This window comes from Callithrix jacchus, chromosome 3, assembly GCF_049354715.1.
Source record: "Callithrix jacchus isolate 240 chromosome 3, calJac240_pri, whole genome shotgun sequence".
Classification (NCBI taxonomy): Eukaryota; Metazoa; Chordata; class Mammalia; order Primates; family Cebidae; genus Callithrix; species Callithrix jacchus.
The window spans coordinates 104445675-104472283 of record NC_133504.1 but is presented as its reverse complement, the minus strand read 5'-3'; the positions used below and the strand labels follow the sequence as shown (position 1 = coordinate 104472283).

General features: G+C 36.0%; 1 protein-coding gene across 5 annotated transcripts in view; it reads left to right on the top strand.

Annotated features, from left to right (window-relative positions):
* The window catches only part of GRID2 (glutamate ionotropic receptor delta type subunit 2), a 1554413-nt gene that overhangs the window by 808724 nt on the left and 719080 nt on the right, over nt 1-26609 (top strand). For all 5 annotated transcript variants that reach the window (XM_035294542.3, XM_035294543.3, XM_002745586.7 and 2 more), the window contains 2 exons: nt 5010-5294; nt 24589-24794. In XM_035294542.3, coding sequence (XP_035150433.1) covers nt 5010-5294; nt 24589-24794 — 491 coding nt within the window. The remainder of the gene's footprint in view (nt 1-5009; nt 5295-24588; nt 24795-26609) is intronic.

Here is a 26609-nt window from a genome sequence, read left to right as displayed (position 1 = left end):
AGAGACAAAGAAGGCCATTACATAATGGTAAAAGGATCGATACAACAAGAAGAGCTAACGATCCTAAACATATATGGACCCAACACAGGAGCACCCAGATACATAAGGCAAGTTCTTAATGACTTACAGAAGGACTTAGACTCCCACACAATAATAGTGGGAGACTTTAACACTCCACTGTCAATACTAGACAGATCAACCAGACAGAAAATCAACAAGGATACCCAGGGCTTGAACTCAGACCTGGAGCAAGCAAACCTGGTGGACATTTACAGAACTCTCCACCCCAAATCCACAGAATACACATTCTTCTCAGCACCACATCACACCTACTCTAAAATTGACCACATAATTGGAAGTAAAGCACTGCTCAACAAATGCAAAACAACTGAAATCATAACAAACAGCCTCTCAGACCATAGTGCAATCAAGTTAGAACTCAGAATTCAGAAACAGACCCAGAACCGCACAGCTTCATGGAAACTGAACAACTGGCTCTTGAATGTTGACTGGGTAAACAACGAAATGAAGGCAGAAATAAAGAAGTTCTTCGAAACCAATGAGAATGAAGACACAACGTGCCAGAACCTCTGGGACACATTTAAAGCAGTCTCTAGAGGAAAGTATATAGCAATAAGTGCCCATATGAGGAGAATGGAGAGATCCAAAATTGACACCCTATCGTCAAAATTGAAAGAGCTAGAGGAGCAAGATCAAAAAAACTCAAAACCCAGCAGAAGACAAGAAATTACTAAGATCAGAGCTGAGCTGAAGGAGATTGAGACACGAAAAACCCTTCAAAAAATCAATAAATCCAAGAGCTGGTTTTTTGAAAAGATCAACAAAATAGACAGACCACTAGCCAGATTGATTAAAAAGAAAAGAGAGAACAACCAAATAGATGCAATAAAAAATGATAAAGGGGAAATCACCACAGATTCCACAGAAATTCAAACCATCATCAGAGAATATTACAAACAACTCTATGCACATAAACTAGTAAACCTGGAAGAAATGGATAAATTCCTGGACTCCTGTGTCCTCCCAAGCCTAAACCAGGAGGAAGCTGGAACTATGAATAGACCAATAACAAGGTCTGAAGTTGAGGCAGCAATTAAGAGCCTACCTCACAAAAAAAGCCCAGGTCCAGATGGGTTCACAGCCGAATTCTACCAGACACACAAGGAGGAGCTGGTACCATTCCTTCTAAAACTATTTCAAACAATCCAAAAAGAGGGAATCCTTCCCAAATCATTTTATGAGACCAACATCATCCTGATACCAAAACCCGGCAGAGACCCAACGAGAAAAGAAAACTTCAGGCCAATATCCATGATGAACATAGATGCAAAAATCTTCAATAAAATATTGGCAAGCCGATTGCAACAGCAAATCAAAAAACTTATTCATCATGATCAAGTAGGATTCATCCCAGGGATGCAAGGCTGGTTCAACATACGCAAGTCTATCAACGTAATTCACCACATAAACAGAACCAAAAATAAAAACCACATGATTATCTCAATTGACGCAGAGAAGGCATTTGACAAAATTCAACAGCCCTTTATGCTAAAAACCCTCAATAAACTCGGTATCGATGGAACGTATCTCAAAGTAATAAAAGCTATTTATGACAAACCAACAGCCAATATCATACTGAATGGGCAAAAACTGGAAGCATTCCCTTTGAAATCTGGTACTAGACAAGGATGCCCTCTCTCACCACTCCTATTCAATATAGTACTGGAAGTTCTAGCCAGAGCAATCAGGCAAGAAAAAGAAATAAAGGGTATTCAAATAGGAAAGGTGGAAGCCAAATTGTCTCTATTTGCAGACGACATGATAGTATACCTAGAAGACCCCATCGCCTCAGCCCAAAAACTCCTGAAACTGATAAACAACTTCAGCAAAGTCTCAGGATATAAAATCAATGTGCAAAAATCACAAGCATTCGTCTACACCAATAACAGACTTAAAGAAAGCCAAATCAAGAGCGAACTGCCATTCGCAATTGCTACAAAAAGAATAAAATACCTTGGAATACAACTCACAAGGAACGTAAGGGACCTCTTCAAGGAGAACTACAAACCACTGCTCAACGAAATCAGAGAGGACACAAACAGATGGAGAAACATTCCATGTTCATGGTTAGGAAGAATTAATATCGTGAAAATGGCTATACTGCCCAAAGTAATTTACAGAATCAACGCTATCCCCATCAAGCTACCATTGACTTTCTTCACAGAACTGGAAAAAACCACCATGAACTTCATATGGAACCAAAAGAGAGCCCGCATAGCCAAGTCAATTCTAAGCAAAAAGAACACAGCGGGGGGCATCACACTACCGGATTTCAAACTATACTACAAGGCTACAGTAATCAAAACAGCATGGTACTGGTACCAAAACAGAGATATAGACCAATGGAACAAAACAGAGGCACCGGAGGCAACACAACATACATACAACTATACAATCTTTGATAAACCTGACAAAAATAAGCAATGGGGCACGGATTCCATGTTTAACAAATGGTGTTGGGAAAACTGGCTAGCCATGTGCAGAAAGCAGAAACTGGACCCCTTCCTGACACCTTACACTAAAATTAACTCCAGATGGATTAAAGACTTAAACATAAGACCTGGCACCATAAAAACCCTAGAAGGAAATCTAGGCAAAACTATCCAGGACATAGGAGTAGGCAAGGACTTCATGAACAAAACACCAAGAGCATTGGCAACAAAAGCCAAAATAGACAAATGGGACCTAATGAAACTCCACAGCTTCTGCACGGCAAAAGAAACAGTCACTAGAGTGGATCGGCAACCAACAGAATGGGAAAAAATTTTCGCAGTCTACCCATCTGACAAAGGGCTGATATCCAGAATTTACAAACAACTCAAGCAGATTTACAGGAAAAAAACAAACAAGCCCATTCAAAAGTGGGCAAAGGATATGAACAGATACTTTACGAAAGAAGACATATATGAGGCCAACAATCATATGAAAAAATGCTCATCGTCACTGGTCATCAGAGAGATGCAAATCAAAACCACATTGAGATACCATCTCACGCCAGTTAGAATGGCGATCATTAAAAAATCTGGAGACAACAGATGCTGGAGAGGATGTGGAGAAAAAGGAACACTTTTACACTGTTGGTGGGAGTGTAAATTAGTTCAACCATTGTGGAAGACAGTGTGGCGATTCCTCAAGGCCTTAGAAATAGAAATTCCATTTGACCCAGCAATCCCATTACTGGGTATATATCCAAAAGACTATAAATCGTTCTACTATAAGGACACATGTACACGAATGTTCATTGCAGCACTGTTTACAATAGCAAAGACCTGGAATCAACCCAAATGCCCACTGATAATAGACTGGATTGGAAAAATGTGGCACATATACACCATGGAATATTATGCAGCAATCAGAAATGATGAGTTCGTGTCGTTTGTAGGGACATGGATGAATCTGGAGAACATCATCCTCAGCAAACTGACACAGGAACAGAAAATGAAACACCGCATATTCTCACTCATAGGTGGGTGATGAAAAATGAGAACACATGGACACAGAAAGGGGAGTACTAAACACTGGGGTCTATTGGGGGGAAAAGGGGAGGGCCAGTGGGAGGGGGAGGTGGGGAGGGATAGCCTGGGGAGAAATGCCAAATGTGGGTGAAGGGGAGAAGAAAAGCAAAGCACACTGCCATGTGTGTACCTACGCAACTGTCTTGCATGCTCTGCTCATGTACCCCAAAACCTATAATCCAATAAAAAATTTAAAAAAAAAAAAAAAAAAAAAAAAAAAGAAAAATATGTCTCTAATATTTATTTATTTATTTTGTATGTATTGGTTGGCTTGGCATTAATAATAATAAACTTATTTGATGACAATATGCTTATCATTAGTACAGTACTTTTAAGCTTGCACTTTAAATCAGCCTTCATTAACTGGCCAATTAATTATATAAAAGAACTTACCATTAAGTTTTTCTTTAAATTTTTAAAGAGCTATAAAACAATCCATAATAAATTTTGAATCTTAAGAATGTTATACCTAGAATGCCTAAAATCTAAAATAAGGCTGAACCAGTTATAACAAATGAGCTTCCAATATAAAAATAATTTTTTCACTGATTTCTTCTGCATTTATTTTTGAATTTACTTTTAATCTTTTCAAAGACTGTCATTATACCTCTTAACTCTTTTTCTGTGTATGCAATTTGTTTACATTTACTTATAATTTACATTTGATCCAGTTTTAAGTACATTTTGAGATATGTACATGGAATAGTTAAGGTGAAATTAAAATAGATTGTAACCATATAGTAGAAATTATAAATTGTTGATCTGGGAACCAGAGTGAGACAGTGGCTACAATTTAGTATTTGATTTTATTTGACCATAAGTTTTCTTACTGTCAAAGAAAAAAACAAAAACATTTTTATTTCTCCAATTTATGAAGGGGCAATGTCATCAAGTTTTTAAATACCAGAATCACTGTTTTCTGTGGCCAGAAATGCTTTCCTCTAAACCTTCATCTTTCCATTTATGCACCAGTTTACATATCATCTACTTTTTGAAACCTTGTGTTATACATTCAGTAGGGAATTATCTTTCTCTGAATTATAAATTGATAATTATAAAAGTTTATCTCCTACTAATTGAATATTTATCATGTGAGAGGCAAATAACAGACACTGTATTTTCTCTAATCCTTGCAATAATCCTGAAGATTCATAATTTTACCATCTTTACAGATAATGAAACTGAGCCAAGAGAAGCTAAGTAATTTGCACAAGTCACATAGCTAATAAGAGCAGAATTCTTGAAATACCAATAGCACTTCGTAATTTGAGGATCTTCTCATATAGAATGTTCTTTTCTAAAACATTGTCATACCTGTATAAAACCTGTAAGCTTTATCTATCCACTGCTTCTCAAAAAGGGAAAATATGTGAAATCCATTGACATTTTGAATATTACTGTGCTTTCTTACAGCCTGTGAACTTATGAATCAAGGCATCTTGGCCCTGGTCAGCTCCATTGGCTGTACATCAGCAGGATCCCTCCAGTCTTTGGCAGATGCCATGCATATCCCCCACCTCTTCATTCAGCGCTCCACAGCTGGGACCCCAAGGAGTGGCTGTGGACTCACGCGGAGCAACAGGAATGATGACTACACTCTCTCAGTTCGCCCACCTGTCTACTTGAATGACGTTATCTTAAGAGTGGTCACAGAGTATGCCTGGCAGAAATTCATTATATTCTATGATAGTGAATATGGTAAGTGTTTATAATTTGTGTGAGTTTTGTAAGCTGATATTTGCATGAGAAGCAATTTCATGAAATCTTAAAAATTTCAAGGAAATTATTCATTGTTATTTGTGTTTTTTTTTTTGTTTTGTCATATTCTTCTTAGGTATTTAAGTTAATGTGTGTAAGTCCAACATTTTGGTATGAAGTAAAGTTTACATATAAATACTTGTACCACTTAATGCTCAGTTTACAAATGTTTCTAGAGAGAATCTGACTCCATTACATCTTGATTTTTCTAAGACTGGGAATTTAGTCATAAAAACAACACTGTCTTTCTTCCCTTTCAAAACTATGTATACCTCTCTATAATGCAGAAGATCATATTGGATAACCCTAGAACACTGAAAATTTACCTCTGTTAATTGGTTGAATGAAATCTGAAAGATCTTGCTTACGCCCTTGTGTAGACTTTAATATCTACTGAGTACTTAGCTCCTTGGAATCACCAAAATTATATCATCACACAGTTCATATTGCATGTTATCTATGTAGGAAATCTCACAAAAGTATTCAGTACTACAAAAACAATTTCTTTAATCTTCCAAGGTAAAACACAAAGTATTGTCCCTAAATTTACCATAATTTGAGAAGACAATGCTTTGTCTCAGTATATTTACTCGTGCTTCATTAAAAACTAAATGAAATAATATTTTGGTTGACATATATTTTTCTGAATGTAGCTATCTTTCTTTTTTAATCCAGAGATCTTATCCATAGTTGCCTCTTATTTTCTTGGCAAATAAGTAAATAAACATTTTAAAAATTGCCTTCTCGTCCTAAGCTACCCAGCAATGTGAACAATATTGGAGAACAGTTACACAAGAGTCAGCCAGAAAGTGCCATCAATAGAACTGAGAACAAACAAGTTGGCAGGAATCTGGGGAGCAACAAATAAGAAAGAGCTGCTGTGGACTCCCAGGGAGGGATAGCAAGTGGCAGTTACATTTAGCCCTCAACATTCAATTGTTGCATGGGGTTTTGGCAGCCAGAGTCCCATTAAACTTGGTGAAGAGCTTTCAGCCAAAAACACTCTCTGGAAACATCCTCCTTTGTCTCCAAGACGGAAATCCTTATTTTTGTTGCTTAATTCATGTTATTAAGGGGTCACAGCACACAGACTAAGAGACTGAAGTGAATAAAATAAACAAAAAGGATATTAAAAATAATTGGCTCATCAGTAAAAGTAAGGATTGAACCCAATGCAAGTCTGAAATTCCCTGATAGGATTATTTAGTGGACATAGTAAATTCTCTGTAATCAACCTGCTGAATAAGCCCTGGTTGATTTTCTTGCAGTCAGATTATCTGTGGGCTTTATAACTGAAATGGTATTCTTATGGCCTATGATCAAACATGTATTAAAATAATAAATTTAAAAACCTTAATCATCATTATTTTTATACTTTAAGTTCCAGGGTACATCTGCAGAATGTGCAAGTTTATTACATAGGTAATACACATACCATGGTGCTTTTTGTTAGTACTCTGAAAATAGTCCTATGAAATAAAGAACAGAAGGTAACTTTTTTTTTTTTTTTTTTTTTTTTTTGATACGGACTTTCATTTTGTTGCCAAGGCTGGAGTACTGTGGCATGATTGCGGCTCACTGCAACCTCCACCTCCTGGGTTCAAGTGATTTTCCTGCCTCAGCCTCCTGAGTAGCTGGGACTACAGGCATATGCCACCACACCTGGCTATTTTCTTTGGATTTTTAGTAGAGACAGAGTTTCACCATGTTAGCCTGGATGGTCTCTGTCTCTTGACCTTGTGATCTGCCTGCCTCAGCCTCCCAAAGTGCTAGGATTTGGAACAGAAAAGTGACTTTTGATTAAGACATTTTCTCAACATTAAAACAAGAACATTACTCTTTCATTATAAATGACCATGAAGCAAGAAAATTTCTTGTTAGTTTGTTTCCAAGTCCTGCATAGATTATAGTCAGGTAATTTGTATAAAAGAAGACATTTTTATTGTGGGTGAGATAACTATATTTTGAAATGTATACTAAATATATAGTCACAGAATCATTTATACATGTTTGAAATTTTTTTCTCCTGAGTTTTTCTTTGAGTAAATAAGATGGAATAATCATGTAGCATATGATTGGGTCATCTAGTTAGGTACAATGTTTGCTTTAGAAATTTTCTTTTATTCTTGAGATGAACTTGCTTTTTCACTTATTTAACTTAATAGTTTATGAAAAATATTTCTGCTTTTATTATTAAAATTATTTTCAGTCATAAACTTGTTTAATGAAAGAAAAATTCCCTTTAATAATTATACTTAGACAATAAATCTTGCAAGTAAAGCATTGGACTGTAGTCCAAAATAAACATCAAGCTATCCAAACACTTTGTACTTTGAAAAGCTACTTGTATTTACATATCCATTCATCAGTGCCATCATTTTAAGTTCAAACATCAGAATTGTGTTTGACTTTTATGTTGGGTATCAAGAATTGCTGCCATTAAGAAATGAATTCGCTATCATCTATGAATGTAATTAGGCAGCTTCCTGGGGCCAAATGTTATTGAAAATATATTTTATTTAAAAAGATATATACTTTTAATAAAGATTTAGGCTTCTATATCAAGTTAAGTAGAGAAACTCCCTTTTCAAAAGCAGTTAATTATAAGTAAGGGCAAAATGTAAATGTCTACTTTAAATTTCTTAACAAAGAAAATTGATATCTTTAATTCTAAGTAAATGGACGAAAATATGAAAAAATGTGGAAACTGTATTTGAATGGATTGATTCAAAGCATGTTTTAAAAGGCTTAAAAATAGATTAGGAAGTGTTGAGTTTTTAAAAATACATCTTTTGGGAAATATCCATTGCTCATTTGCTCAGTGCAATGCAAAGCATGAGATAAAAAGTATTACAAAATGTAGTATTAGTCTTTAATAAGCTTATAATTAACAAAAATGTATCTCTCTTAATAGAGAAAATAGTGGGTTAAGTGTTCTGAATGCTTTAAACTCAGTGCTACTGATGTGTAAAGAAGTGTTTAATTTTGCACAAGGGATTGAAGAAGGCTTTATGGAATGACTTCAATCTTGATTGTGGAAGTTGATAAGATTTTAAGAGGCAAAAATACGTGAGAAACAGCCCCCATACCAATAGAAAGTGTGATCAAATATTGCAGCAATTAAAATATTAAAAATAATATCTGAGCATTTTAATTTGTCAGATACTAAAATAAGATATCATATCATTTGCTCTCAGTAGCCCTATGAAGAATACTACTGTCACAATTTTACAAATAGGGAGACAGAAACAACCAATGGGTAACTTGTCCACAAAAAAGAAGTATCATATCTGATATTTAAAGTCTGACAGAGCCTATGATCTTAATCACTGATCAGTATAAAGGAGTTACAATAATCTATTAAGAATATAATAATAAGGGCAAATCTAATAGAGAACATTTACTATATCCAGCCTCTGTTCTAACTGCTTTACATGTATTATCTCATTTAATCCTCATAAGAGTCCTCTGAGGTAGTTACTATTATTATTGTTATTATTATTATTATTACAAATGACAAAGCAGAGATAATGAGAGGTCAGGTAACTTTCAAGTAAGTGGGGAAGCTCCAATTCAAATATGAATGATCTCTTCCTAGTCCTTACTTTCTACTATGACAGTATATTAACATTATAGATAAAAGAATAAGATTAATTTCCAATAGATTGTGAAATAAAAATAAATCTGTAACTTACATAGAATCATCTTCAATAAAGAGACTTGAAGCCCACAGAATTCTGACATGCTAATACCAGGAGAACATACTATATGTTAGTTAGGAAGGTTTACTTATCATTGAAAGCGTGGAAATGAGAAAGTCACTGAGCCAAAATAGGCTGACCAATCTGTAGCTATAGAGAAATGGCTGTCTTCTCCTTGTGGACAAAAGTAGAAATTTAGCAACCACAAATATATCCTTTTGTTGTTGGATTAATGCTTCTGGCCAAGTAAAGGTTTATGCAGAAATTTGAGAAAGCCGCCTGGCTTTTAAAGGTAAACTCTGATGGTTCACAGGCTTTGTTTACCTGGCTGGCTCAATAACCATTCTTTTTTCTTTGCAAATAGAATATCAAATTTGTTTGAGAGTGTAATATTTCTGGCTATAGTCCTGGGGCTATAGTTGAAAAACAATAGTCCCAGCATCTCTTACAGCTAACATTTGTGATGTAATGCTGTCAGAAATTGTGAAAGGAATTTTACCCTGTTTGCAAGGTAACAAGTTATCCGGCATCACTTTCATGGATACCAGTGGAAAACACTATGCTTTCAGATTGTATAGAAGACTTAAATACTCATAGTACAGCAAGCAGCATGAGCCTCATAGTAACATCTGTTTCTCTTGCCCTCAAGTTCCACAATGCAATGTGGAACAGTTCAAGTGAATACCGTATGTGTAATGGGTTTGTATGACACCTAAGAAACCTTGAGCTTAGGGAACCCATGTTCTCTAATAAGAACTCCTGTTTTCAAAATGTGTAGTAACACAGGAGACCTTTGGAGAAATGTCTCCCAATAATATAATATTCACATTCTTTCTACAACGTTTTTGGCTAATAGCAAATTTCCCCATGAGATTGCCACTCCTCTAGTTAATCTGAATGGCAGGGATTGGGAGCAAATCCATTCAATTTTTCTCATCTGCATTTATTTGAAGATACTAAATACAGGATTTAATGAGGAAGACTGATCTCAACCATGCCCACAAGGGTCCTGGACCCAGCCAGCTGAACACACCCCATGAACCACTGAAGTTTACTTTAAAAAGCCAGGTGACTCTCTTCTTAAATTTCTGCATGAGCCTTTCCACTTGTCCAGAAGCATTAATTCAGATACAAAAGGCTTTATTTGTGGTTACAAAAGCTCCACCTTTGTCCACAGGTGAAACCTATCATCTATAAATACACTGGCCATTGAGTTTAATCTGACCTGAATGAGTTCCAAAGCTGAAGTGGTGCCATTGATCATTCAATAAAATTCAGGGAAAAATGTATAATGGATAAATTTTATAGTAGAATAAGCTGCCCATAAGATTCACAGATATTACACCATGTAACTTCCATAGATAAATAAGATTACCCTCACTTTAGAGAGATAACATTAGTTTACTACATTATCTTCTGCTGATCTTTACTTAAACACTTGCAGATTCCTTGTGGCTACCCTGATGTTCAAATTATGTGTCTTCAGAAGGGTGGTAATCTTCATACAAAAAAATTATAGTACTGGAAGTGGGCATGGATTGCCAGAGTTGGTAGAGGGAAGGGTTAGGCACAATTTCAGGGACCCCCAGGTGGAACACAAACAAATATTACCTCCCATATGACCTTCTTGCCCACTGGTAATGCCAGGTGTTCTTAATTAGTACAATAATTTAGTCCAGTTACTGTTTAGGAGAGACTTTGTAAGAATAGTCAATTCAGTTCATCCTGATTATCTATTCCAAGGGTCCTCAAACTATTGTTGGGCCTGAAATCTCTTTTTGTAAATAAAATTTCATTGGAACTCAGCCATGTTCATTTATCTGCAGGTTGGCTGTTTTAAAGCTACAGTAGCAGAGTCCTGCAGTTATAACCAAAACAATATAACTTAAATGAACCTGACATATTATTATCTAGCCCTTTAGGGGTTGTTTATCAATCCTTGTTTTATGCCACCAGTTTAGTGGCTTTCTTACCACCCACTGTTATGAGTGAGAATAGTGGTAGAGAAGATATTTAGAGGTATTGACAAGTGTTCTGCATAGGGGTGGCAGGTGTATCCTCTGCTATTTCCAGGATACTTATTCATAAGAATAAAGGAATGGCAGTTAAGTCATGAACAGAGCCATCTGGTAAGAAAAGGCAAGTCCAACAGTTAAGACATTTATCCTAGTTTGGATGTTCTGTAAAAGGGAGTTTTCTTTCATGGAAAATGCTCCAGAAGTCATTTTGAAAGACAAATATCATTAATGTCCATTCTTTCCCCATATTTGTAGGGGTTTTGAATGCTCCTTTCTCATTTAGTAAAGTTGGTGCTCTCCCTTTACCTCCAGAAAATTGGTGCAGTCCATCCTAATAACTGTGATGTCACCTTTTCTCTCACTATTTTTGTTTGCACATAGACTTTTCATAAAAAATGGTGCAAGAACTACAAGGACATTTTATGAAACTTTACAGAGAGTGATTGTGTCACCTACTTTGGGCTGCATGAACAAGCTGCATCTTCACAAAGTACTCATTATCCTTATGATCCAGAATCATACCAATAAGACAAGAAGCTCCAGGAGGCTGAAACATAATTGAGTCCAAATCCCATAAGCTCCATTTAGGCAAGGCTGCCCCACAGGCTTCTCTAGGGAAAAAGAAAGAAGCATTATACCCAGAAAAGGTCAGAATGAAATTCTGAAATTATAGATAAAAGTAGGTGTAGATAATCCCACAGCACTTTCATTTTGATCATTGCACAGAAATCACCCAAGATGATATCATTTTTTTTGAAACACATTCATAAAGTGAACAAACTGCCCACTAAGGTGTATGAACCAGGAAAAGGGGAATAAGATAAAGCTGGACATGTTTTGGAGTCAACATTTGAGGAGATTGTTTCAGCACTCAGCAACACTGGAAGTCTGTTGATGGTAGAGAGTGAGGAAGATCTGCTGAGTTCCTTGACTACCAGGCCATTGTTGAGCATCTTTTGCGTACATTTGTTAGGCTGCAAATGGTCCAGTGAGCTGAAAACATGATACAGATTAATTTCAAGAGCTTCTAAAGTAGTGCCTAGGTCACTGGATGAGACTGGAATAATAATTACACAACCTAAAAAAGAATCCACATCACTTTCAGGCAGCCTTGAGAAGTGGTCAGAGGCCAGAATAGTCAATGTTCTTGCAGTGGGGTGGACCATACTCTGTTTTTCTCTACTAAGAAACAAGGGGTCAACTTTTAGCAGGAATCACGAGCATTACATACAGTGCAGGCCTTGATAAGAGAAGTTATTTGCTTTGCCTCCAGTCTGTGATGGCAGACACAGCAGTTGGTAGGTCATGTCAGGCAGCAATGGTGGCAGTCTGTGTGGCCGTCTCAGTAATCAGCTTGAGTCCAATAGATCTGATCAGTTAATGGACTTTTACTATGGGTTTCTTTATGAGTAACCATGATGCAATCTTGATATACTTTCACAATTCACAGCTCCAAAGAGTGGTGTCTTTAATGTTGCTATTTTGTACTTCTCTAAGTGGCATGCCAACTGCAGATCAGCAGTCATGATAGACAGACAGACAGACAGACAGACAGACAGACAGACAGACAGACAGATAGATAGATAGATAGATAGATAGATAGATAGATAGATAGATTGGAAGGGAGTATTGTATAGAGCTATGAGAACAGAGAACAGGCTTAGGTTCTGTCCACTTAGTGGAGTAGGCATGTCCATTTTCAGTACTGCATAGCAGGTGCTGAGCTTGAATGACCCAAGTAAACTACAATGAGCATGTTTGGATTTCAGATTGGCAAAACCATCACCATCCATTTGTTTATGGAACGCCTGCATCTTAAGACCCTGTAGAGCCAGCACTTAGCTTCAGGAGGTAGGGTCTCCTAAAGGGAGAATTTAATTTTGATTTTCATGTTTATTGGATCCTGCAAATGTTACTGTTTGCTGAATTCGAGGTTACCTTCTTGAAGATAGGAGTGTCAGGTCATTCATAGATCAGGCTTTCAGTTTCAGTAAACATCCATTAGCTAATAGCTGCTTTTCAAAATAGATGTGCCTGGAGGCCATATTTGGGGAGCACCAAGTCCAAAATCCCAAGATGAATTTCTAGGAGGGGCTGCTTCTCTTCAGCAGAGGTCCCAACTGAGCATAGTCATTAGTCAGAGTCAGACATTCCCAGAGTCCAGCAAAGCACGAGGTGTCTCTTTTTGGGGAGAGAAGAAGCATCTCTCTACATGACATTCTTCCTGATAAAGAAAATCTCCTTGAATATTTATGAGGTAAGAAAGTAGAAGCACTTAACACACGAATTCCAATGATACACTCAATGTAGGAAGCAACAACAGTATATTAAGGTTGGTATAAAGGGGCCCATCTACATGTCACATATCTTTTCCTCCCCACTGAGACCCTCACCAAATAGTTGAATCTAGGCCTCTTCCCCCGGATAGGTGCTATGTCTGACAAAGCCATAGAAGTCCGAGTCCCTTATTTTCCAAGATTTCTCAGAATACTGGCAGGTGCATAGGGCCTTTAGTCTCTTTTAGGGCAAGAATCCTTCTTATTAAGGTGCTGATGCCAAGGGAAAAAGGGAAGGGAGGGGAACGGAATGTGGATACAGAGACCTACTGTGCAACAATAAGCAAGGTGCTTTCAGTTTCAAGTAGTTACTGTTGAGTTCAGCCAAGCAAATCTGGTTTTTGTCCACCCCCCCGCTCCATACCTTCATGGGTAAATCCATTTATTTCAGCTCAGACCGATTCTTTCACTGTTTATGTTTTTAACATTGACAGCTGAAGAAACATCTCTGTATGAATGCTGTAGAAAAAAAAGCCTTCAAATATTTTCAAGTACTGAGAAGTGATTGTGTTTGTGTTCATACCTTGAGTGGCACTTGCTTCAGGAATAAAAAGGGTGTTTATTTGCTTTCCATTAAAGTTCTTTAAAAATTGATTGGAATAAATGCTAGTTGAATTTATACTCCATGACTTGAAAAGCAAGCTGATTTTCATCCTGCCTTCTCAAGGAGTGTAGTATGTTTTAAATACTGTTACCTGCTTTTGGTTATTCCATGAAAAAGAAAAATAAATATTTTAAGGATGCTTAGAAAATTTCGATATACAATCTATGAACATATGGAGACTAAAGCCAAGAGACTAAACAAGTCATTTTCTATTTTAGTTATTGTTTTGTCTTGTTTGCTATGGTACTCAGTCCAATATTCCCTCTGCATAGTTTAATGCAGTAACCGGAATAACTCTTTACTGATAATGAGAAATTAACGGGTGAAAAAAATCAATTCAATACCATAAATAGGTAATATAATTTTAATGAAAAGCCACAATCTGAAGGCTGGATATTGAATTGGTACCCAGAAAGTGTGTATAGGTGATTGTGTGAAGGAATTCTAAACATCAGTCTTTCTCACAGTTACATTTACGTACATGAGAAACAGGCCTCTTGCTTACACTAAGATTAAACCTAATTAATATCTGTATAGAAGAAGAGTGAAGACATGCCTGTTTTTGGTTTGAAAGCAATATTGCTTATAAGAAAAATAAAGAAAATTATAATTGTTTTATTATAACTCAATATAAATTTATTTTATATTTGTTTCATTTGTTTTGGTTAGCTAAAAATTATTTTATGGTCTTAGATTTTCTGTTACATGTCTTATAGTTTCAGGATAGTCTTTACTATTCTACAGCAAGATTGTTGACTTTATGTAAATCTCCACTGCATTTTGTTAAACTGTTTCTGAAAATCAGAGACCTAAATATGCATAATAAGTATTGACAAAATATCTTAGCATGGAAATGACAAAATCCAGTATACTGGTAGATATGTACACTTCTACCCATATGCACAAAAACAAAGAAATCAACTTTAGGGATTAATCAGAGTTATTTATGCGCTTCACTGCCTACTGAAAACATGGATTTAATGTTTTCAAACTAGAGTCAGTTCACAGTCAAGTGATCTGAGTTACTTAATACCACTCTTTACCATGTCAGTCTTTACTTACAGTTTAATTGCCACACGCCCTTTTGAAATGAACATTGAAGGACCATCTTCATGAATGCATTGCTAAGAACCACAATGTTTATTCTGTGTAGTCTTGATGTAGGTTTAATCAAGACCCATGGAATGGACACATTGCTTTTAATTGATTGCAAATGTTTATGATTACCCAGAGAGTGTTTTCAAATGTCTGATGACTATAATATTACTGACTTTCTCTCTAGACAGTCTTAAAGCTGTTTATTACCCATTTGGCTACTTTCCAGCTTTCAGTTCTCTCATTTACTTCAATGTGCATCAATAAGCATATAATTAATCCAGACATCTTATTGAACTATTTCTTTTGCATTAGTATATATGATGTTAAGTAGGTAAAAATATCCTAATGCTTTGAATTTATTCATCAGTAAAATGTTCGTAACAAATATTGATCAGCATCACTGTAAAGATGCCTCTTATAAAGAAATGTGATCTCATACTCAGATCCCAAATTCTTATCAAATAGAAATTCAGTCTCAATGATGGGCCACTCTTGCCAGACTGTGTCACCTCAGAAACCTAGTACAGCATGTAATTATCTTTATTTTTTTAAATACAAAGTAAAAATGCTGCGCAAATGCCAACAAAATAATAAATGACTCAAATTCTTTTTGAAGTCAAGTTTTTTCCAACAAGATTTTTTTAAAAGGCTTAATGGTTAAAAGCTTTATTTTCTCAGGAAGGAAGCCAGTTGTAAAGTGTGTTTTGCTATTCATATGATGGGAAATATCTCTTCAGCTCAATGATGTATCTCATGTATCCAGCAGTATGACATATTCCATTTTATTTCTTTTAAAGTCCAAGGTTCAAAATATTAATTTTAAAGCTTGACATTCTGTCATAGTTTCAGAATTCCCAAGAGTGGCTGAATACAGTAGCAGTCTTTTTCTACTCCCAGTGAGGTCTTAAAATACCTTACATGACTAAAAAGATTAAATGTGTCTAATCTACACAGAGGAGGAAGAGATAAGTAGATGAAAGAAAATCAGACACAAAAACAGTGACATATCTCTTTTCCTATTGAGTTCAATATTTTAAATGTGACATATCATGGAATAATCAGACTGAGAATTCCTATTTTGATATATTCCAGAGAATGCAACTAAATTTTGTTAAATTGCAACTGTAGTTTGGAAAATGAGTAGTCTTTCAGGATATCTCTATCTGTAGCACAATTTGCGTTATCATCAGATGGTACAGATAATATACTCCATGAGGGCAGGAGTTGTTTTTTGTTTTGCTTAACATTCTCTTCCAAGCAACTCTCACAGTACTTGGCACATGGTAAGCAAAAACAAGAAAGAGATGTATTTGTTTTATGTTTGTTAAATTTTTTAAATTGATACATATTACATATGCATTTTTCATGGTACATATGATAATTTGATCAATTCATATAATAAAGTCAGGGTAATTAGGTTATCCATTACCCTAAATATTTATCCTTTCTTTGCAATAGCAACATTTGAATTATTTTCTTTTAGCTATTCTGAAAGGTACAATCAATTGATGTTAACTATAGTCACCCTACTGACCTATTGAACACCAGATCTTATTTCTTCTAAGTATATATATTTAATGATTAATAAACCTCTTTCCATTCCCTTAACCCCCCCTTACCCCCCCCACACCTTTCTCAGCCTCTGGTCACCACAAATCTGCTCTCTATTTACATGAATTTCACTTTTATGTCTTGAGAAATATCTACTTAGATGCTGACCACTGGTGTGGAATGAGCAATAGCATGTCATATTTGTGATTAAAAGCCTTTTGGGGGGTCAGTTTAGAAATATATTGAAACATTAAATTCTAATATTTGCTGGGATTTTTTTCTGCCCTAATCTACTTTCATATAAACCATTTTAGGAGAGATTAAAATTAATCTTACTTTAGAAATGATAGTAAAGTCATTATTTTCTATCATTTAATATGATATAATAAATCAGCCACTACCTCTTGGAGGACTGTTGTAGGAAGCTGGCCTAAATAAATAACACAATACAGATATCTGAGAAATTGATGGTTGTTAGACTATTATAGACATCGACCTTTAGTTCTTATCAATATTTTATTCCATTTTCCTATTAAAAAAAGACGGCAGAAGAAAATCAAGAATAAATGTTATTGGCATTATCACATTAAAATATAATTTCCTGTTTAAACATTAATTCCTTCCACTAAACTGCAAGGACCTCTAGGACAGGAACTGAGCCTTCATCTTCTTTATCAAAGTACCAGATGTTTGCTTAAAACAACAAATGTATTAAGACCCTTTCTCTTACAAGTAGCAGAAGTTTACTTCAAAATAGCTTTGTTAAAATTGACTCAGGTAGTCTGAAAGTCTAGGGAATAGCTGCCTTGCCTCTGTTTCACTTTAGTTACTTTCACACTAGACATGCTGACACTAGACATCATGACAATCGCAAAACTACATTGGGACAACTTGTGATACACAAGAAAGACCACTTCTTCTACATTATCCATATGTCACATTTCAGTTATCACTTGCATCCTGTGACTATCCCCCAAAAAATTACTTAGGCCAAGGACATGGAGAGCTCAAACTAACCAGCCCAGGACACTTGACCATCCAGCAATACCGCTTAGAGAATTTGTCACGTGTAGACCACAAGGGATACATCCAGATTCCAGATTCATTTCTTAAATAAAAAATGGCATCTTGTTGATTCCAAGTTAACTTTTTACTGGTGGCTAAGTAAGAATCCAACATAGTTTTCTGACATCAAATGCCGTGTGTTTTCCCCCGGATAAAAAAAGTTGTTATGTAAATGAAAGATAAAAATCTTACCTGCAAATGACTTATAAAGGCTATACATGTCATCAGAGTACCCTGAAAATCAAAACAATAACTATCGACGTGATAAATCTAAGAAAAAATTCAGGATGGACTCTGTCCTGTGCCACCCAAATCCCCGTTTAAAACTGAAGGGTATCTTCTCCCAAATGCTGAGATGACTTGCCGCTGACTACCTTCCTTATGAATTATCCTCAGCTTAGGAGAACCCCTTCACCAAAGGCCATGCAGGGGTGTAAAACTTGTCCTTCCACCAGCGCTAACTTGGGATAATTCTGAAGACCATCTCACTTCCGGAGCTTCTTGCATGTCTTCGCTGAGACTGCATCATAGCCCCAGTTCTCCCTCTGCTGGCTCTTACTTGATCCCTTTCCTTGTGGCACAAGTGTTATTCCTGAGAGTAGTCCCAAATCTTTCTGGTTTCCAATCTCCACCCCAGAGTCGGCTTCCTAGGAACCCAACCTTCTACAGTTAGTATGCTTTTCTTAGGCCTGAAGGACAACTAAATAGTAATTAAAACAATGAAAGGTTTTCAGGGAAAGTATTTATGTGTTTGTTATGTTTTAATCTAAAATTTTCCTCTATTTTTAAACAAAACCTCACACGACTTTTTAGTATGGAAATACCTTACCCTCTTACACGTTCTAGATAGGATAAAGAACACTAACATCAGTGACAATATACTAACCCAGGTTCTCCAATAACTACTTTTAGGGGAAGCAAGCAGAGCTGACTAAGAGATTATAATCTAAGCAGTGTGCAGAATGTTTTGAGCATATATATTTACTAAGAAAAGAGAATTTCATAATCTTTGATTTTCTCAAAAGAGTCTGTGACCCAAAGAAAGTTAAGAAACTAGAGCACTGGTTCCCAAATAGTCTCTTAAGAGGTATCAAGTAAGAGAAAATTCCTTGTTTTTTTTTTTTTTTTCCTGAGAGTTTCTGATTCCATAGAAATGGGATTGAGCACAAATTTTCATTTTCATCAAGTTTTCCAGATGGCTCCAAAATAAAACTCAGTGGATTACAATTTGGAAAAATACAGACTTATGGATTATAGTTATATATTAGTTTCTGTTGCTGGTGTATCAAATTACCACAAAATTTATAGGCTTAAACAATACGAGTTATTACTATTATTTTTTAGTTCAGAAGTCTGAAATGGAATCTTAGTGGGCTATAACCAGTGTCAGCAAGGCTGTGTTCTCTGGTGGCTCTAGAGAAAAGTCAATTTCCTTTCCTTTTCCACCTTCTAGAAACAACCGTCCTTTCTTCACTCAAGATCCCTTTCCCCCATCTTCAAAGCCAGCAGACTTGCATCTGTCTTAATATACTGAGTCTCAACACATTCTTCAGGAGTTAGACCTCCTTTTGACTCTCCTGTTCTGTCTTCCTCTTCCAATTTTAAATACTGAGTGATTACAGTGGAGCCACCCAAATAATGTGGCATAATCTCCCTATTTTAAGGTCAATTAGCAACTTTAATTCTATCTGCAGCTTTAATTTGTCTTTGCTGTATAACCTAGTATATTCACAGATTACTAGGATTAACGTGAGCATTTGGGGAGGCCATTCTGCCTATCACAAGTTCCTTTATAGTGCCATGGAAAAAATATCTTCCCTCTACCCCAATATTATGTTTAATAACTCAATTAATGAGCCTCCCAACACCTGTTGTTACAGAATTATCTGGTAAGTAGAATTAATTACTGGGAACTATCGAAACTTCTTTTAGCTTTCTGTTATCCATAAATAGCACCTAGTCACATCCACTCACCTGGAAGCACCTTGAGGTCAGGAAGCATATCATTTTTATTTCTGAAACACAGGGAAATCATCTCATTGACTGCCAGCTAATCAGCATAGAGCTAATGTAGTTGAATGATTGTGATGGGTGATGATATTCATGTTCAATGAACAAAACCAAAAGCCTACTCTCTCTCTTTCTTTTTTTTTTAATTTAATTTTTCTTTTGAGGTGGCATCTCCCTCTGTCACCCAGGCTGGAGTGCAGTGGCATGATCTTGGCTCGATGCAATCTCTGCCTCCTAGGTTGAAGCGATTATCCTGCCTCAGACTCCCGAGTAGCTGGGAATGCAGGTGTGCACCACCATACCCAGCTAATATTTTTTCTTGTATTTTTGATAGAGATGGGGTTTCACAGTGTTAGCCAAGCTGGTCTCAAACTCCTGACCACAGGCATTCTGCCCACCTCGGCCTCCCAAAATATTGGGATTACAAGTGTGAACCACTGTGCCCAGTCTACTCTCTTTTTTAATGGCTCCTTTACACAGAGCACCTCATAAAGAGCATGAGACTCAGAATCTTCTCTCATTGAACTTACCAATTGCCACATATTGTGGGTATTTGGTGTCATTTACTCAAAGAAGCAAAACTATGTATGCTTATTGCTTGCATTCCAAGAGTCTACCTTATATTTCATGCTTGCCATGTTGGCTAGCTAGCCATCATTAAAATTTAGGCAATCCAGCCTAGTGGTGGGAAGAAGGGTGGTCTCTTAACAAATAGTCATGTTCTATTACTAACAATAAAGGAAGTACCACGTTAAACTCTACACTAGATTTTGTATATATACAGCAAACACACATAGACACTCTTGCTAATTCAATTTTTGAAGATTTCTATAAGAAATATTTTTTGCTGGGAGCGGTAGTTTACACCTGTAATCTTAGCACTTTGGGAGGCCATGGCAGGTGGATCCCCTGAGCTCAGAAGTTCAAACCAGCCTGGCCAACATGGCAAACCCTGTCTCTACTGAAAATAACTTATCCTGGCATGGAGATGTGTATCTGTAGTCCCAGTTACTCAGGAGGCTGATGTGGAAGGATCACTTGAGCCTAGAAGGTAGATGAGCTGAGATCAGGCCACTATACTCTAATCTGGGTAATAGGGTAGGACCCCATCTCAAAAATAAATAAATAATTTCTTCATTTACAGATGAGGAAAAATTTTCAAGACATTTTACAATCACATATCTAAGAAGTGACAACCAGGAAACACAGGGTTTCTAGTGGTCTTTTATCATATCATTTTTCAGTATACGTACCACTCTAATCAAAAATTAAAGCTAAAAATTGTTATATAGTTTTAAATTAAGGAGAATTAATTTACTAGATCATTTTATTCATTTATTTTTTGAGATGGCATCTCACTCTGTCACCCATGTTGGAGTGCAGTGGTGTGGTCTTGACTCAGTGCAACTTCCACCTCCCAGGTTCAAGTAATTCTCATGCCTCAACCTCCCAAGTAACTGGGATTACAAGCCTGCACCACCATGCCTGGGTAGTTTTTAGTATTTTTAGTAGACACGAGGCTTACCATGTTGGTCAAGCTGATCTCGAACTCCTGGCCTCAAGTGATCCACCTGCCTCTGCCTCTGCCTCCCAAAGTTCTGGGATTACAGACGGAACTGCACCCAGCCTCAACTTAAAACACACAATCAAACATGTCACTTCCAGACTTACTACTTTTCATCCTGCTCACATATCCAGTCATCCACTTAAGGCAGATCCTCTGCTTAAAACTTTCAATAGATTAAAGCTATATTTAGAATAAAATTAAAACCTCTTTCTGTGTCTCACAGAGATCTGCATCACCTGACACTTCTCCATCTAGATTCATGTCTCACTATCTAGGCTGCAACCACACTGACCTTCTATAGGTTTTTCATCCACAGGCCTTACTGCACTGGGAATTTTCTGAGCTGTTGTCTTTTCTCCTAATCTCTTTGGATAATGTCTTCTTATCCTTTACCTCAGAGTTTAAATACTCGTTTTGCAAAGAGGCCTGCCTCTAACTAAAATAGATCCTCCTCCTCACTCTATTATCATCTATCAATGCACTCATTGTATTATTCCAAGAGCTTAGTGTGCTTTGTATTTTTTATTTTGTTTACTTGTTTATTGTCTGTTTTAATATGTGGATGGGTATTCATTGATGTGCTTCTAGCTTCTTAATATTCAACAAATGATTTTGGAGAAAAAGCTTTTGCTCACAGTGAAGATGTAAACTAGCATTGGTATTTTATTTTTGTAAGCAGAAAATTTCATAAAGGATAAGTAACCTGGAGCTTTATTCTCTAGTCATGCTCTGTTTTGTGAGCATCTTAGATCTATTTTAATGTAACTTTTGTTTGCCTTGTATTTAGATATACACTTTAACTCAAATAAAAAACAGCAACTTATAATTTGAAATCAATAATCTGCTCTTATTCTTTTTTTTTTTTTTTTTTTTCCTTTTGAGGTGGAGTCTTGTTCTGTCACCCAGGCTGGAGTGCAGTGGCATGATCTCTATGCACTGCAACTTCAGTCTCCTGGGTTCAAGCTATTCTTCTGTCTCAGCCTCCCAAGTAGCTGGGACCACAGGCATGTGCAATTATGCTCAGCTAATTTTTGTATTTTTAGTAGAGACGGGGTTTCACCATGTTGTCCAGGATAGCCTCAATCTCTTGACCTCATGATCCCCCGACCTCAGCGTCCCAAAGTGGCTCAGATTGTAGACATGAGCCACCACGCCTGGCCTCTGACATGTTTACTAAAGGCATATTGCTTCTGGGATGTGGCCCAAGCTTGCACATTTTTGATAAATTTCCTAAATAATTCTGGTTCACATGAAAGTTTAAAAACATTTAGCATGCACATAGTCTTGTTATTGTACTTCTACCTGTGTCAACTGAATTCCATCAAATTTAACCCTTTGATTAATTCATGTTCAGGGTCTTACACCCTTATGTACATTCTGATGTGGATATCAAATGAATATATAGCACCTTTATTATTCCAGGTCTTTTATCTCATTCTCTGTTGTAGTTGAAGATTTTATTCTTTTTTACCCTGGTTTGATGGTAACAACCTGAATTTACAATGTTAATTCATAATAAGAAATGTAAGATAGTATTTATACAGTATATATGTTGTACAGATTTTGAGAGTCATCACATAAGTAAACATATAATCTTTACGACTATTTTAAAATGAAAGCAATCAGAAGAAGAAAGCAAAATTGTTATTGTAGTCAATTTGTAACATTGCAAATATAAATGTTTAAGAGTGAATGTATTTTCCAACTTTTTGGTTATTTGTTTTCCTGTTCTGTGGGTTTACTTACTGCTTTTCCCTTTTGGATGCTGAAATATACATAAAATAACTATTGCCATTGAGAGGCAAATTTTATATGTAGGCAAGCACACACAGTTAAGGATTTTGAGATCTAGTCAATTCATAAGTTCCGTATAATCCCATTTACTTCGTATCTTTCTCTAGTATTTGCCCTTTAAATATTTTATTCTTTGGATATGTAATGAAAAATATAGTTTGTGATAGAGTAAAAGCAAATCTACTATATTAGGAATATAATGTAATCTATATTGATTATATTGTACTAGATACTTATTTCAGATATCTTCTTCCATAAACAAGCAATCTGATACTAAGAAGAAATATTTGTGATATTTCAGACACTTAACGTTACTTAAATACACATCAAACTACACATGATATACTCTTTAGATTGAATTTTACTTTTCTTATTTAAATGTGACATGGATACTGAGCTCTTTAATTTGATAAATTTCTAGAACTTTGCTTACTTTGGAATGAGTATGTAAATATTGGGCTGATCATCATACATTCAAAAATGTTGCTTAACATTTTCTACAATGCTGAATATGTTTTGAAAACATACATTTTGCACATTAAGTATTTTTTCCTTACTAAGGCAAACTTTGTATCTCCTACCAAGTTTTCCAAATTTAGCTAAGGAGCTAATACTCATAAAATAGATTAGAATGCAGCTTTTATTTGTGGTCTAAGTGACCTGAGGCCTTTTGAAGATAACCTTTTGAAACTTTCTATTTAGCTGATAAAAGTCAAGTTTAGTGATACTGTTGCCTAATTTATGAAACATTCATAATCTTGATTCAGATTCATCTGTCATAAATGATATTCATGCTTACATGAGGTTAATATTACCCTTTAAAATGCTTAGGAAAATAGAGAATGTATTTCCCTTCTTTTCATGTTTTGGTCTAGAGAAATGAGGCATCTCTCCAACCTCCTCCCTGCACCCTGACCCAACATTTCTAGCATTGAGATCATTTAGGTTCCATGTAGATAGAAAGAAATCTATTTTAAAAATAACAATTCTGTGCTAGGCACGGTGGCTCATGCCTGTAATGCCAGCACTTTGGGAGGCTGAGGCAGGTAGATTACGAGGTCAAGAGATCGAGACCATCCTGGCCAACACGGTAAAACCCTGTCTCTACTAAAAATACAAAAATTAGTCAGGCATGGTAGCGACTGCCTGTAGTCTCAGCTATTAGGGAGGCAGAGGCAGAAGAATCACTTGAACTCTGGACACAGAGGTTGCAGTGAGCAGAAATCACACTACTGCTCTCCAGCTTGGGCGACAGAGCAAGACTCCATCTCAAAAAGTAAATAAATAAAAAATAATATTTCCTACATTTTTCTTGTAAACACATCAAAATGTACTAAACCTTAAATGTATTTGAGATTTCTGTCAGTTCTACTGGTAATTTTAGGCAGTCTACAATGTGGAACAATAATCTATTCTGATATCGGTGAAATAGCTTATGCCTTGCTTCTGTACAATAATTTGCATTTTTGATGGGCTTTTGTTGTTTCCAGATATCCGTGGAATACAGGAGTTCTTGGACAAAGTGTCTCAGCAGGGAATGGATGTTGCACTTCAGAAGGTAGAAAACAACATCAACAAAATGATCACCACTCTCTTTGACACCATGAGAATAGAAGAACTGAATCGCTATCGAGACACTCTTAGGCGAGCGATCCTTGTTATGAATCCTGCCACAGCCAAGTCCTTCATTACTGAGGTAAGTGAAAACTGTCTTGAGGTGAGAGTTGTGTGAAAAAATTAAAAGCTTTGGAATAGACCTTACAGAGGAAATGAAAATTAAGAGCAGTGGGAGATAATTAACTATATAACTCTCGTTAACACTATTGGAGGTAGCATAGTGAATTCCTTGCTCATCTCATTTACCCCTTACTGTCCAGTTAATTGCTGAGAACGTTTGTATTTGTATATATTTAGGCACATAGACAGAACAATTTTAAGAAGTCTTAAAGAAGTTTAAAAGTGCTGTTGACTTGAATAAATCTGACAAGATCAAGAATAAATTCACAAGTGCAAAGCTAATTAAACCTTAATATTTTTTGTAAGTTAAAATTCTACTTTTGAAAAAAAAAAGTATTTACTTGAATCAGGATGTTATTTCCTAAACATGATTACTGTTACAAAAACATATATAGATTTGTTTCCGCTCTGTGAACTCTGTACCAAGACAAATAATTAAATGTGTCTGAAACTCTGCAAAGTGATGACCACTGTACATTTTATGATGCTGCATCCTCAAATTTTTAGTTGTATCTGTTCATTTAGTTAGAAGCTCTGAAACTTTGTAAAAACACAAGTAAGACTTTCTAGTGATTGGTATAACATCTCTGTGCTCTAAAATGCTTGCCTTGTAAAAGTTTATTGTCAGTCATTTTGCCTCACTTCTAGTTTTTAATGTTACATAGGGATAGCACTGGTCATGACATTATATACTTTCACATGGGAGTTTTAAAAATATTTTAAATTTGGGGGAATTTATTTAATCCTTTTTTTGCCTCATTTCAATGTTATGCTTCTGTTAGCTCCTGAAGTACTGCCATAAAGCTTCCAAATTAGGAACATGTTAGAAGTTCTTTGACACTCACAATATAGTTGTTATCAAAGAACTTAAGGCAGAATATAAATTACTAAGAATGGTAAAACTTGTGGAAAACTGTCATAAATACCTTTTTTTAAAATTTTAATATTAAACTTCATTATGCTTAAAAACAAGTATAAAATTTTTACTTTTTGAGTTCATCAAATGACTTAAAGAATCGTATTGAACTACTAGATTTTTTTCATAATATAAAATATTTCCAATTTTAAAGAAGTTGGTTCTTTCCTTCAAGAACCATAAATCTGTAAGATGGAAAACAAGTACAGAGAGACTGTAATATAAATTAGGATGTTAAAATTGCAATAGATGAGACTGAAGCATCTGTGGCCATTTTGTTAGAGGAGATCAGAGAAAACTTCACTGAGCCTGCATATTTGAACTGGACTTTGTGTCATGGGTTAGGAATTAACAAAAGAGATGTGGTATTAATATGGTTTGGCCCTGTGCCCCCACCCAAATACTATCTTGAATGGTAATCCCCACCTGTTGAGGGAGGGACCTGGTGGTAGCAGTTGAGTGGATCATGGGGGTGTTTTCCCCCATGCGGCTCTCGTGATAGTGAGGAGTTCTCAGGAGATAGTTTGAACGTAGCAGTTTCCCCTGTGCTCTCGCTTCTCCTGCTGCCTTGCGAAGGTGTTGCTTCTGTTTCCACCATGACTGTAAATTTCCTGAAGCCTCCTCAGCCATGTGGAACTGTGAGAAAATTAAACTGGTTTCTTGTATAAATTGCCCATCTTGGTTAGTTCATTATAGCAGAGATAATGCTAGTATTCCTTTGGTAGAGCTGCCATAGCCTTAAACATCAGAAAGTTTGCATCTCACAGTTCTGGAGGCTGGAAATCTAAAATCAAGATATTGGCAGGGTTGGTTTCCTCTGAGTGCTGTGTGGGAAGGAATGTTCCAAGCCTCCCTCCT